At 62.6% G+C, this 14,168-nt stretch overlaps 1 protein-coding gene across 1 annotated transcript in view; it reads right to left on the reverse strand.

Moving 5' to 3' along the window:
* LAMC3 (laminin subunit gamma 3) overlaps nt 1-14,168 on the reverse strand; it is a 53,067-nt gene that overhangs the window by 9,808 nt on the left and 29,091 nt on the right. Inside the window, exons 9-19 of the mRNA XM_079789607.1 lie at nt 13,848-13,958; nt 12,337-12,529; nt 12,107-12,216; nt 10,184-10,402; nt 8,462-8,650; nt 5,446-5,691; nt 4,508-4,661; nt 3,716-3,858; nt 3,049-3,227; nt 1,651-1,792; nt 258-463 (exon numbers count right to left, since the gene is read on the reverse strand). Coding sequence (XP_079645733.1) covers nt 258-463; nt 1,651-1,792; nt 3,049-3,227; nt 3,716-3,858; nt 4,508-4,661; nt 5,446-5,691; nt 8,462-8,650; nt 10,184-10,402; nt 12,107-12,216; nt 12,337-12,529; nt 13,848-13,958 — 1,892 coding nt within the window. The remainder of the gene's footprint in view (nt 1-257; nt 464-1,650; nt 1,793-3,048; nt 3,228-3,715; nt 3,859-4,507; nt 4,662-5,445; nt 5,692-8,461; nt 8,651-10,183; nt 10,403-12,106; nt 12,217-12,336; nt 12,530-13,847; nt 13,959-14,168) is intronic.

Here is a 14,168-nt window from a genome sequence, read left to right on the forward strand (position 1 = left end):
AAGCCAGCATCCGGGGAGCAGAGCCCTCGAATGTGGAAGTGCGTCATGACACCTACCACCCGCGGGCACTCACTGTCTGCCTGGCTATGCCTCGCTGCTGGCACGTTATCTCACTGGACCCGCGGAGGAGGCTCTCCGTGCCTCCCATTTGGCCGAAGAGGAAAAAAACCGAGCCTCCCCAAAGGGAAAGGACGCATGCCCGGGGTCACCAGGCACTGAGCCCAGGTGCAGTGTGGGGAGGGCGCTCGCTGGCGTACCAGAGATGTGAGGACGGTGGCTGCATGCAGGATCTCCTCCTCCGAGGACTCCAGTGCCCCTTCCAGGTCTGCCAGCTGGATGCAGGTCTTGTCGGCTCCGGCCTGGGCACAGCGGGCACTCCTGCTCAGCGCCTGCAGCTGCTCCCGGGCAGCCTTCACGGCACCCTCGAGGCCTGTCACCTGCACCAGGAAGGCGTCCCGGAACCCTGCAGAAAGCACACAATCCCGGGGGTCACAGAGCGATCGAGATTTTACACTGAATCCCCCACCCTCGGGGGACCCCATCTGTGCCCCCTACTCTTCCTGGGCACAGCTTACTGCTAGCACCAGCCCTGAGCACCACAGTCAGCTCCCAAGGAAGAGCCTCCCCATTTTACAGATGCAAAGGCTGAGGCCCAGGCACCCCACAGGAAGGTCCCCCACACAGGAAGTCAGCCGCAGACAGGGAACTGGCGGGACCCAGACCTTCTAGGGCCACAAGAAATCCCCCACCCTGGGGCAGCGGTAAAAGCGCCTCGAGCCAGCAGGGCACGTGGCAGCGGGGCTCAGCATGGGCGTGGCAGCACGCAGCTCCCTGCTCTGATCATTAGTTTGACTAACCGTGCTCAGCTCCCCTATGTCTGGCTGCTAAAGGAGTATGGGTATTTACCAACATGACATTTCACAAAATCATCAATTGGCCTTCAATGCTCCCAAAATTCCAGTGTGTCAGGCCAAACTCCACCTGGCGTCCGTAACAGTTTTTTTTTCCTATCTGCTCACTTGTTTTCTACGCCAGGGAGATACCTGTTCAGCACCTGGGACAGCGCCTTGTGCTTACTGGTTGAGTGAGAGCATTAGAGAATGAACCCAGATTTAACAGTCTGGCTGAGCGACAGTCTGGGTGGGGAACGGGGGCTGGACCGATGCTACAGCAGAGGCTGATATTAATAAAGTTACAACTGCCGAAACCGGTTTGGCTCAGTGGATAGAGCGTCGGTCTGAGGACTGAAGGGTCCCAGGTTCGATTCCGGTCAAGGGCATGTGCATTGGTTGCGGGCACATCCCCGGTGGGGGGTGTGCAGGAGGCAGCTGGTCGATGTATCTCTCTCATCGATGTTTCTGGCTCTCTATCCCTCTCCCTTTCTCTCTGTGAAAAATCAATAAAATATATTTTAAAAAAATAAATAAATAAAATAAAGTTACAACTGGGCAAGGGACCTTGGAGGAGAGGTCCCTGGGGAGGCAGGACTGCGTCGTGGGCGGATCCCCCAGTGGCAGGGATGTCAGGCAGGCCCTCCCAGCAAGTGGGTTCTCCTGGGGCTGAGCTGGGACCCTCAAAGCATCCGAGACCAGAGTAAAGGGGGTGTCTGACCAGCCAGCGCACCCCCTGCCTCCCGGCCTCCCATTATACCTTGCAGCAGGTGGTGGCCCTGGTAGCTGTCGCCCCGAGGGGCTTCTCCCTGCAGGAAGTCCATTGGCTCCCAGGGCCTTCCACAGTCAGACCCCTGCAGCCACCCCTCCATCAGGGTCAGCCTGGCCTTCAGCTTGGCAGCCTGGAGGGGACAGGAAGGAGACACTGCCTGGACACCGCTCCCCCCACCCCCGGACTTGTGCCCGGGATGCCCTCCCTGAGGGTCCCTGGGCCTCACAGCTAAGGACACACTAGACCTCTGAGAACCAGCCCTGCCCACCCCATGCTCTGAGCTTCCCCTTCCCTCCCCCCACCCACAGCACCTGCAGGCGTTCAGCCCGCCACACCTCTGTCCTGCCGAAGGAGGGGGGCTGGGAAGGGGAGCCCGGGAGACTTCCTGCCTGGCCTGCGGTTTGCCCAGGACTTGGCACAGAGCAGGGGCGCCTGGGAAGTTGCTGGCAGCGTGAGGATGCTAAGCAGCGTCTCCCGGCACCGCTCTTTAAATCATCCGGACCGTATGCATTCACAGAGCACTCGCTGGGAGCCAGCTGGGGCGACTGGCGGCCACACACCGGCTCACGTTCACCCTGTAACCACCCTAAGGGGCAGGGCGGGCAGGGCCCCAGCCCCTCCTCCACTCCACAGTCCAAACGGCTCTGAAAAACCACAAGGCCTCCCATTTCTGATTTGATGGCAAAATCGGGTTCAATAACCGTGAACTCATTTGGAAGCAAAACGGTGCCGAAGGAGGCGCCTGTGGGCAGTGCCCCCTCGGTGTGCACATCCGGCTGTTTTCCTGCGGGTGCGTCACTGGGTTTGGTGAGGGGCTGGCCCAGGCGCCGGGGGTGGTACCTAATACTCGGCTCAGGTCATCTTTTCTGCCTATGGTACCATCTCCCAAAAGCTGGCCTCCCTGGTTTCAGGTGAGGGGTCGCAGGCCTGAACCCGCTCCGTGTTGGAGGAAAGAGACACTGAAGCAGGACTGCCAGCTGCCTGGACACGGGACAACGGATAGGGCTGGGAGGGGCCCCGAGCTCATGCTCCCGACCCCCGCACCACACCGCCGCCCTGCTGGAAATTCTCCTTGTGCCCAGCATGGGCATCACCCTCCTGACCCGTCCCACCAAGGGCCGTCTGTGGCCTCATTCCCGTTGAAGTTGAGAAAGTGTGAGACCTGGGTGGTCGGCAAGAAAATGGGTCAGGAGCTGCTGTGCACTGAGGAGCGGGGGAAGGGCAGGTTGGCATAAGCCAGGGGGCTGGGTGGGCACGGGGAGGAGGCAGCTGGTGGCCCTGGAAACCCTGAGAACTGTGGATGAGCGGGCAGTTCAGTGCCCAGCCCGGAGCTGGTGCTGGCTGGGACGAACAGGAGGTGGGCGGGCCTGGGCGGGGCGGGCTCACCTCCGCCTTCACCAGGGCGTAGCAGGACGGGCACTCCTGGCATCGCGCCCTGTCGGCCGTGAGGAAGAAGTTGTCCTGGCAGCGGTCACACTTGTAGCCCACGAAGCCGGGCCTGCACACGCACGTGCTGTTCTCATGGCATTGGGGCGAGGCAGAGCCCAGCGGGGAGCACCTGCAGGCTGCGGGGGGGTGAAGGAGGGGGGGACAGGCAGATGGCGCTGAGCGCCCTGAGAGCCACCCACACCGGAGCCCCTGCCCCTGCAGCCTTACACCTGGCTGCTCCAGACCCGCCCTGGGCAGCTCAAGCACACTCCTGGGTCCTTCCCCGGAGACCGGGTCAGAGGTCAGAGGTGATGACTGAGATGCTGGCTTGTTTCTGAGTTCCCGCATCTGAGGAACTCCCACGCACTCTAACTGCACAGCGAGGAAGCCGAGGCCCAGGGAGGTGACGCACGGCCGGTCCACAGGAATGAGCAGCGGCGTCTGGGACTCGATTCCCGGCCCCTCGGCACCTCTGCTCGCGCACGGCGTGTCTGCGCATCGGCTCCGACACCCGCCTGGGTCTGACCTCTCTCTCCTGCTGCACAGCCGCCTTCCCCTGGGCCCCTTTGCCCAGAAACCCCAGGCCACACCCCCCAGGTAGCCAGGAAGGACCCGGCTTCCTTACCCCGGCAGCCCTTGATGGAGAAGCCAAAGAAACCCAGCTGGCATCTGTCGCAGGCCTGGCCCTCGACGCCCGGGCGGCAGGGGCACTGCCCAGTCTCGGGGTGGCACCGGTTCTCCTGGGAGCCCAGGGGGTGGCACGTACAGCTGTGACCGGGAAGGACCGGGTGTGAGTGAGCTCTGGAACACTCCCAGCCCAGCTGCCACTGCTGCCGCTGGGGGGGGGGGGGCCTGCAGACCTCGCCCTCTGCCCACGAGGTCCCATCCCCATGTGGGTCCATGTCCAACACCTTCCCGAGCTGCACCCTGGGAAGCTGTCCCCACACACACACAGTGGCTGTGGGGACACAGGCCTCTTGGAGACCATACCCCTACGGAAAGTCAGGATGTGCTCAGCAGAGCAAAGGCTCTGAGTCACGCAAAGCAGAGATCTGTTTGCTTCACCGGCATCTCCCCGGAGCCCCCTGCGCCCCGAAGGCACAGCCTAAGGTGCTGCTGTGGCCAAAGAGTCACCGAGTGACAGCGTCACTGAGAAGGGAATCCGACGCCAAGCCGGCCCCCTGCCCACTGGACATCCCTGAGGGCTGCTCTTGGCCTGCCTCCTGGGCTGGCAGGGCCGTGAGTCTGACCCCCAAGGGACTGTCCCTGTGTCCCCCTTCAGGGTAGGACACCGTGTGCCTGGCAATGGGCCTGGGACGCACATTCCAAGCCAGGCCCCTCTCCGGAGGCCCCTGGTGCTGCCTTCCACTGCGGGGGGACCCCAGGGCCAGTGCACCCACAGCCTCACCCCACCCACCTCCGGCAGCCCCTCCCGGGCTGGAGGTCGTAGAAGCCTGGGCTGCAGCGGCCGCAGTCCCGGCCGGTCACGTGAGGCAGGCAGGCGCACTGGCCGCTCACCGGGTCGCAGGGTCTCCGCGCACTGACTGAGCCCCCGGGGTGGCAGCTGCAGGCTGCGGGTGGGAGCAGGAGAGGGAGTCGGGAAACCATGTAGAGCATCTGCCCAGGCTCCGGGGTCCAGGAGCCGCAGGGACGATGGGCAGCCCGTGGAGAAGGCTCAGCCAGCCCAGACTCCCACGGCGCTCGGACAGGAGGCTCGAGGGCCAGGCCCCCCTCTCGGCCCATTTGCTCTGTACCCCTGGAGGGGCAGCCCCGAGGCCCTGTGAGCCTGCCCTGGGCCCGCAGGCTGGAGAGAAGGCCAGAGGCTCCGTCACAGGTCACAGGCAGACACACCCCTGGAGGCACTGTTTGGGACTCTCGACCCAGCTCTCCTGGGCCCCAAAGAACAAGAGGCCAGCAGGGAGCTGACACGTGCCCCTTGGAGAAAGGGCCCAGAGCAAGTCTGGGGCAAACGCTGAGCAACTCCCTGCAGCGCTTTGGAGCCTTCCCCGGGGGGTGAGCACCTCGGCCCTCTGAGCGGGGGCACCGGGCTGCGTGCTAACCAGGAGGTAGAGAGGGAAGGAAGCACGACAGCCTGCCTGGGGCCCGGGGGGGTTGGGGGGGAATGTGACAGGTGCCGAGGCCATCGGGACAGTCCCCAGTGCTCCCTGTGGAGAGTGAGTTGAGCGCTAACGACCAAGGCAGGAGGAAAATCGCAGGGCAGAGCCGGTCAGATCCCAAGGGAGAGCGTGGAGAAGAGCAGACCCTGTCACTTTCTGGACAAGCAACAGAGAAGGCGAGGACCCGGCCGAAGCCGCACAGCCTCGGGAGCGCGGCTGGCCGGGGGTGGGAACTCACACACACACTTGTCCGCGGGCCGCGGGGCCAGCGCGCTGCCGTAGAAGCCTTCCTGACAGCGCTCGCAGCGAGCACCTGTCGTGTTGAACAGGCAACGCAGGCAGTGGCCGGACAGGGGGTCGCAGTTGCCCACGGCGTTGGGGTCCACGTTCCCGCTGCACTGGCACCGCCGACAGGGCTGGGGGTCCCCAGAGAGCCCCAGCGGGTCCCCAAAGAAGCCATCGTCACAGGTCTCACAGCGCCGTCCTGGGGGAGGAAAAGGCCCATGTGGAGGAGCAGGCACGCGGAAGGCCAGCCTGCTGGGTCTACCGGGGTGAGGGTGGGCATGAGCCGAAGCAAGCGCCCTTGTCTCTTTGTGGGCAGAGCATGGGCTCCAGGGTCAGCTGACCTGGGGCAGGGCCTCGCCCAGCTGTCTGCTGGCTGTGCGGTCTTGGGCAAGTCACTGTGCGTCTCTGAACTCGGGGTCCCTGCCTGCAAAGTGGGGCAGGACTCTCGAGAGGTTTGGGGAGATCACTGTGCAAAGCTCCTAGCACAGGGCCTGGCACGGTAAACGGTGAACAGCAGTGGCTGACATCTCCTATTCCCCATCACCCATGTCGTCATCACCGTCCTCCTCATCAGCACCTTGGTCATCATCTTCACCACCACCACCATCATCATCTTGATCAGTATCTTCATCATCACCCATGAACTTCATCTTGACCAGCACCACCATCCCTTCCTTAGAAGCATCTTCATCACCATCGTGTCCCCTTCATCATCATCATCATCTTCATCACCATCTTGTTCCCTTCATCACATCATCATCATCTTCGTCACCATCTTGACCATCAGACACTTCACTGTCACCATTTCACCTCAATCATCACCTTTGTCATCATCACCCATCGTCTGCATCATCGTCATCTTGATCATTGTCTTCTTCATCATCGTCATCTTCATCACTGTCTTCCCGGTCACTCTCTGCATCATCTTCCTTGTGACCATCTTCTGTGTTGCTGCCACCCTCTTCCTCGTCCTCCTCTCCCGCATGTCCCACCTGAGCTGTGGCTGCTTCCTCGTTGCGGTTCCTGCTCCCTTTACCTCTGCTGCCTCCCAGGAACCTGAACTTCCTCTGGACTGTTCATTTCCGACTCCTGCCCTGCCTCCTGGGTTTGAACTGGGGTTGCTGCCCCATCTCCCAGCCCTCGGGGTCCCTGGGAGTCTCAGAAAAGGTGGTGCCTCCGAGGCTTTTGGAGGGGTGTGACCTGGGAGGTCCACTCTGGACACAGATGGGACATAAAAGCACATCCACGTCCCCCTCTTGTGTATGTCTGCAGGAGACAGACGGCTGGGGACCCACAGACCTCACAGCCCCTCGGTCCCTGGGGGTGGCGGGACGACAGGCACACGCTCTTCTTGCCGCCTGCACGTTCTGTTCCTCTGTACGCGTTTACGGGCGGTTTCAATCGTTACAATGCGTATCACTCGTTTTATGATTTAATTCACAGCCACTGTCACCGTGAGAGAGAGCCCGCGTCCTCAGTGCTCATCGTTCAGATGATGTCCTGTGCCAGGCCCTGTGCTAGGAGCTTTGCACAAAGTTAACATGACTAAGGCAGGCACCCTTGAAAAGGGAGAGGAGGAATACTAAGACAGAAAGAAAAGAATGGGAAGAGAAGGGTCTGAGGGGAGTCAGGGGAGACACTGTGCCTGGCCCGGGACTCTGAAATAGACGTGAAATAAGACGGGCAGGAGGAGACAGGAGGAGCGATGAAGGCGGAGGCCCTGCAGGTAACCAGCCATTCGCTGGGACCTGGGAGAGGACAGCTCTCAGGGCAGGGGGCCGCTGTGAGGTCCCGGAAGGGCTGCCGGGGAGTCGGGATGAAAACACAAAAAGGAGAAGTAAAGGAAGTTCTGGAGAAGGAAGGTGGTGGTGGTTGGACAGCAATATGAGAGCAGTTAATGCCACTGAACTGTCCACTTAAAAATGCTTAAGCCCGGCTGGTGTCGCTCCGTGGTTGAGCATCGACCTATGAACCAGAAGGTCACGTTTCAAATCCCGGTCAGGGCACATGCCCGGGTTGCAGGCTTGATCCCCAGTAGGGGGCGTGCAGGAGGCAGCCGATCCATCATTCTCTCTTATCACTGATGTTTCTAACTCGCTCTCCCTCTCCTTTCCTCTCTCTCTAAAAGAAAATAAAAACATATTTTAAAAAAATGCTTAACATGGCAAATTTTATGCTACACATTTTGCCGTAATTTGAAAAAATTAATAACAGAATAAACCAAAAAGGTCTTATATTGTACACTTTAGCGGGTGAATCGCAGGGCATGCAAGTGCCATCTCAGCAAAGCTGTCTAAAAACGCAGATGTGCAGGGCGGGCATCCGTGTGGGAATGAGGATGGGGGAGGCTGGCATTTTCTAAAAGCTGAGCGTTCTTTTCGTTTTGTTAATCCTGATCCGAGCATGTTTTTTCCCATTGATTTTTTTCAGAGAGATTGGAAAGGAGGAAGGGAGGGAGGGGGAGAGAGAGAGAGAGACTTGGATGTGAGAGAGACACATCGATTGGTTGCTTCCCGCACAGGCCCCGACCAGGGCCAGGGATTGAACCCACAACCCAGCTACATGCCTTTGACCGGGAATCAAACCTGAGACCTTATGGTTCTCGGGCAGGTGCTCTAACCACTGAGCTACCAACCAGGGCTAAAAGCTGCAAGTATAACCAGAGGTTTTCTGCCTTGACGCATCTGCCAGGGAACTCAGGAATACAGACTCCTGAGCTGCATCCCTCACTAAGCCAGGCGCTGTGGGGCCTGGGCCCAGACCTGGGGATTTTCACAGTCTCACCCGGATATGCTCAAGGGCCCAAGTTCTGCTGGGAACCCACAGCAGCCAGGCCCTGACTAAGGTGCCATGGGACCCCGTGTCCCCAGAGGTCAAGCCTGCCACCCCTAAGCCGGCCCTCCCTCATCTGTCCCACTCCACACCCAGGACCCCAGGCAGGGGCAGGACCCGGGGCACGAGCCACTCACCTCGCTGGCCTGGGGGACAGTGGGTACACACCACCTCCCTGCTCTCTGGGACGGTCGTGCAGGACGACTGTCCAGGGCACGGGCAAGGCTGACAGTCGTCGGCTCGGCCCGCGAAGGGGTTGCCATAGAAACCCGGCAAGCAGCGCTCACAGGACGGGCCCTCGGTGTGGTGGCCGCACTGGCAGATCCCTGAGGGACAAGAGAAGCACCTGCTTAGCACTGTCTGAGCCACGCAAACTCCAGGGACAGCGAGCGGGCTCCGGGTGGTGGGGGTCACAGAGCACGTGCCAGCAGAACAGGGGGGAGCCTTCCCAGGGGGAGGCAGCAGGGCCCGGGGACGAAGAGTCCGCCTCGGGTTCACGCCCACTGTGTGAACCTGGGCACACAGCCTCACACCCTGCACCTCAGTGTCCTCACCTGCAAAATGGGTACAACAACCTCAACTGGGCTCTGACCGCCAAGGTTCCCCCCGGGATTTAATGCAGCCAGAGTGCTCTGCACACGCCCTGGCGCGCAGAATTATTATTAGTTCTCGTTCTCGTGTTCTATGCCCACACCTCCACCCGAACCAGCAGGCAGCGCCGCTAACGACTCCGCTCCGTTACCCCTTCCCTTCCTCCGTGTCCCCCTAACGGCAGGGCCCGGTGGGACAGGGACAGACCCAGAATTCTGGGTGTGACGTGAGGCTCTGTTTATGGGGTCTCTGGGTTCTCAGTGGCCCCCTGTCCACAGGTTTCTGGTGGTGGGGGGGATTCTGCAACCCCCTTCTCCAGCCCACAGCACCTGGAATCTGCTCAGAGTGGGGACTCTGGGGATAGAGGCCCCGGCCAGGGACTGGGTCAGGAGCCTGGTTGGCAAGACAGCCTCAGGGGAAAGAGGGAACCGGGTGGCAGTGGAGGGGGGGAGGTCTAAGCGGAACCGTCACGCCTGCCCTGCTCTCCACCGGTCCCTGCCTCGGCGCAGCACCCACACGCTCATGACGCCTCCTTCTGTCCAGGGTGCGCAGCAATGGCCCCGCCCACTGGGCACATGAGGACGTGCTGAGCAGGAAGGCGTGGCATGGCCAGGGGATCTGAGGGACGACCGATTGGTCCCATCTCACGAGTGGGCTCTGCTTCCTCGGTAGGGGCTGCCTGGAGCATTTCAGGGTAGGATTATGAGCACCCCATCTGGGCTCGACTGGTGATGCCTGCCACGGGCACAAGCCGGGCGGAGCCGCCCATGCTGCGTGTGCGTCCTCCTGGCCAGTCTGCCGATTCCCAGGTGCCTGTCCTCTGTCAGCTCCCGATGGGGCCTGCGACAAGCTGAGCAGGGGCTTCCCTTCTGAGACCCCGCCTGCTCCCGGACAGCAGCAGGGCGCTGACCCCCCACGACCTGTGTGAGAGGCCTGGGCCCAGCCCCGCAGCACCTCCTGCCCAGTGACCTCCAGGGAGGTCCTTCTGTTTCCTCTCGGGTCCATGGGGAGGAACCGCAGGGAGTGAGCTTGTGGGAGGAGCAGCTCTGCCACCTACTGGCCATGGGGCCTCTCTGCGCTTTAGGCCCCTCACCAGGTAGAGGGGACGGGAATGGTCCTGCACCCCTGGGGAATCTTGCAGTATTCAGTGACGTGGTGGCTAACAAGGCGCCCCGGGCGTGGAGGACCTCCAAGACTCACTTGATTGGCACAAGCCCACGGCCGACCCTGTTCTGGGGGCAGCCCCGATGGGGCGCCGGGACACTCACCGGTGTCGGGGTCACAGCTGCCATGCTGATTGCAGGTGCAGGGGACGCAGTTGGCATAGGGACCCCCCAGGGGTGTCTCCCTCTTGTATCCCGGGGCACAGGCTTCACAGAACTGGCCCACGTATCCCTTGGGACAGGAGCAAGTCTCCACCCAGGAGGCGGGCGGGGAGAGGCCCCGCTGGGCCGACATGAGCCGGACCTCACTCAGGAGCACTTGGCCTGGGAGCGAAGGGAGAGAGGGGGAGAGAGAGAGAGAGAGAGAGAGAGAGAGAGAGATCGACAAACGTTTCTCCCTAAACCTTTCTATTCACACACGTGACAGGCTGAGGGTTACTGGCCCATGTACATAGAGGCAGCCCATGCGTCACTTATCATTTCTTAGAAACAGTCAAATAAATCGCAAAGGAAAACGAGGCCGTTTTCAGGACGAGCAGTAGATAAAACCGGAAACGTACGGGAGGACGTCCTCTCTCGGGGGCCATGAAAGATGCACATTAAACAGCCATGATGCCGCTCACTGCCCGCAGGTCGTCAGGCAGGTAAAAACCAACGTGGCGAGGAGCGGGCGGTGGGGCACAGGCGCACGTGCACGTGTGAACGTCAATCAGAGGCGCTGCTCCGGCAGCAGAGGAGCGCCCGTCAGACCATCCTTCCTACGGCAACAACCAGGATCTCCGGGCAGAATACGAACACCGGGCCCTGGGGACGCCAGTGAACCCACGGAGGGCGGAGCGTGCAGGCCACTTGTCATCAGAACGTGGGGCACAGCCTTTCTGATGGAAAACGTGGCGCACGCATCAACATGTAAAACGTGGCGCACATATCAACAGGTAAAACGTGCCCCCTTCGGCCTCACATTTCCGCTTCGAGGGGTCCGTCCCGAGGACACACTTGGGCGAGGACACGAAGCCCCGACGGGCAGCTCTGTCCCGGCCCTGCAGCCCTGCGTGCGGGCGGGGAACCGGAAACCACTCCTCGTCACGCACGGGGCTGCGTGAACTTCGTGGAGCATCTGGGCCACGGAACGGTCCACGTGCCCACAGACGGGCAGGCTTTCCCGCGGGTGATGACAGAGATCAACCCGCCAGACACGGCGAGAGCTGAAAACAGCGAGCTGCCGGGCACTGGACGGTGCGATCCTGTTTCTATATTTAAAAGGTGCAGACGTAAGTCACGCACACAGAAGGGCCCGGAGAGATGTGCCCAGAATGTTATCCGCGGGAAGGGGGGGTTCGGGGGCGGGTGGATGAAGGGTCAGTATGTCCACCTGCCTCTCCAGTTCGCCCCCAGCACCAGCACGGGCTGGCTAAGTGGTGCCTGTAAGCATCTGGTGACTGGAGGTTGAGTGACTGGAGGTTGAGTGAATGACGGAAGCGCTGGGAGCTGCTGGAAAGGGTGAAAATGAACTTCCTGCCAGGAGCCTCAGCGAGGGGGCCTGGGAGTGACCTGGGAGCAGGGGAGCTTTGGGGGGGTCCTGGGGGTGAAGGCAAGCCAACCACAGCTGCAAAGAGAAGGAACTGGAACAGGCTGGGTTCCACCCCCAAGCCTCGGACTCAGAGAGGAGGGACGGCTGGCCTCGAAGGAGCCCATCAGCCCCTGGGAGCAAGTCTGGGGGTTCTGTCACGCAGTGGGCTCCTCGCAGCGGGGACCCTGCCACCACGGGCTGGCACCAGTGGCTCTTGGCTGCCTCACTGGCCAGGCACCTGTCGCTCCGAGCTGCCATCCTCAGGCCCGACCCGCCCGGCCCCTGCCCCTGCCCTCAGCACCCACGGCTGCCCACTGGTTACATGGCTTTGGGCAAGATCGCGGCCTCCCTGGGCCTCAGGCTCCTTCGTGGTAAAATGGGGACAATAACCGTCTGCCTGAGGCCGCCACACGGGAGCCGGGCCCAGCTGCCCCTGCGGCGTCCTTGCTGTCACTGACCGGACGGGCTGGGGCGGGTCCGCACGCGCAGGGCGGTCAGGTTGGCGAGCAGCCGCTGGAAGTGGAAGGGGGGCAGCGGGGGGTCGGCGTCCTCCGAGGTCTCCTGCAGCCTGGGGGACGGGGGGGGGAGAAACCAGAACCTGAGGCAGGCTGGGGGGGGCTCCCAGCATGCCTGGACCTCAGGGTCACCTGACCCCCCGGCCCCTCTCAGGACGGAGCGGGACACTCACTGGAACTCGAGCTGCACCTCCCCGGGCTGCGCGGCGTCCTGGGGGCCCGACAGGCGGGAGTAGGGCAGGGTCAGGGCCAGGCCGGCCCCTTCCAGCCTCAGCTGCACCGGAAGCGGGGAGCCCCCAGGAGGGGCCCGGAAGGTCAGGGTGAGGGGCTGCCCATAGCTGAACCGCTGGTCGCCCAGGAACTTCGCTGAGGACGAGAGGGGAAGGCTGTGACCGTGTTCACGTGATTAGCCTGATTTAAACGGCTGCTGATTTACTGGCAACTCAACACCCAAACAAGATAGAATGACATCAAGCAGGAGAGGAGAGGCCCCTGTGCAGCAGGTGCTCAGGGGCCCGGCCACACCCTCGGTCACACCTGGGCTAGTGCCCTGCGGTCCCTCCTGTGGTCAGGAGGTCCCTGTCCTGACCTCCGTGTGTCACGTCTGACCGGGGGTCTCGTAGGTGAGCCCGTGGGACAGAGGCGTGTGTGTGGGAGCAGAGGACACACACAGAGGCGCCTGCCGCCGCCCCCAGGCAGAGCCACGTGGACCACACGCGTCAGATGGAGTGAGACTCAGAGCGAGGACCAGGGACGCGTGTCACGTGGGGGACTGAGCAGGCGCCGACGGCCCCAGAGGCCACGCTTTCCACGGGAGTCAGAGGGCGCTTCCAGCGGACAGAGGCGCTGGCATCGCATCACACACAGAGGACCAGGACCCCGCACTGCCCTCCTTCCCTGGCCAGCGCTCTGGGTGAGCCGAGGCTGGAGTCGAGGAAGGACAGGGGTTAGGGTTCAAAACAATCTAGAACTTCTTGCTTCTGCAGGAATCCCCCGGCTCTGGCGTGGGGTGCAGGGCCTGGGGGTGGGGGGTGAGGGGCTGATGGGAAGAGCGCGGGGACTGCCTGGGGTGCGACAGTGGCCTGTCGGAGCCCTGGGTGGCACTGCTGTGACCGGGAAGCAGGGGCTCCAGCCGACGCCGCAGGGCATGTGGTCGGCAGAAAACGACCCCTCAGGGTGTCTGGGTCCCAACCCCTCCCCCACGCCTCCCCGCATTGTGAATCCGTTATGCTGCATGGCTTGGGGGGCGGGGGTGGGCTGGGGGGAGGTGCAATTAGGTGGCAGGTGGAATCAGGTTGTTCACCAGTGGCCTGACAGCAGAGATTGACATGGATGCCCCAGCTGGGCCCCACGTGGCCACAGGGTCCTTAAAAGATGGAAGGGGAAGGCGGCGGGGTTGGCGTCAGAGGGAGGGAAACGAGGAAGCGGACCAGCTCAGCAGCGGAGGCGGAGGCCGCACCAAGGAGCGCAGTGGCCTGGGAAGCCGGAGGCGGGAGCGGATTCCCTCGGGGGCCTCTGGGCACGCGGGTCTGCCCGCACCTCGATGTCAGCCCGGAGGGACCCCTCCAGACTCCGGGACACCGAGAGGCACATTTGTGCTGTTTCCAGCCACGGCGCTGGTGGCCGTGTCTGCGCAGCGGCAGGGAACACGCCCAGCGGTCCTGCTGCCTGTGGCTGGAGGTACCTGGTGCTGTGAGCTCCTCCTCCGCTTCGGGGTTCAGGAGGAGCCCCCTGGGGCTCCATCGTGCGGGCTGCTCCGGGTCCCCCGCGCTGCCGGCCCGCCAGCCATCGGCTCCTGGACAGCAACACACACGCAGGCCCCGTGAGACGCGGGAGGCTGGCCTCAACCTCTCAGCTTTCCCGGGCCCTGAGGATGCTGCCAGAGGCCTGCGCTCAGCGGGAGGCGGTACTGGCGACAGGCCCGGTGCGGATGAGAGCGGTGCCGGCAGAGGCTTGGTGCCCACAGCTGGCGGCTCACCTCCCCCTCCCAGAGCCAGGGCGGGCT

This window comes from Cnephaeus nilssonii (assembly GCF_951640355.1).
Source record: "Cnephaeus nilssonii genome assembly, chromosome: 14".
In the NCBI taxonomy this organism is placed as follows: Eukaryota; Metazoa; Chordata; class Mammalia; order Chiroptera; family Vespertilionidae; genus Cnephaeus; species Cnephaeus nilssonii.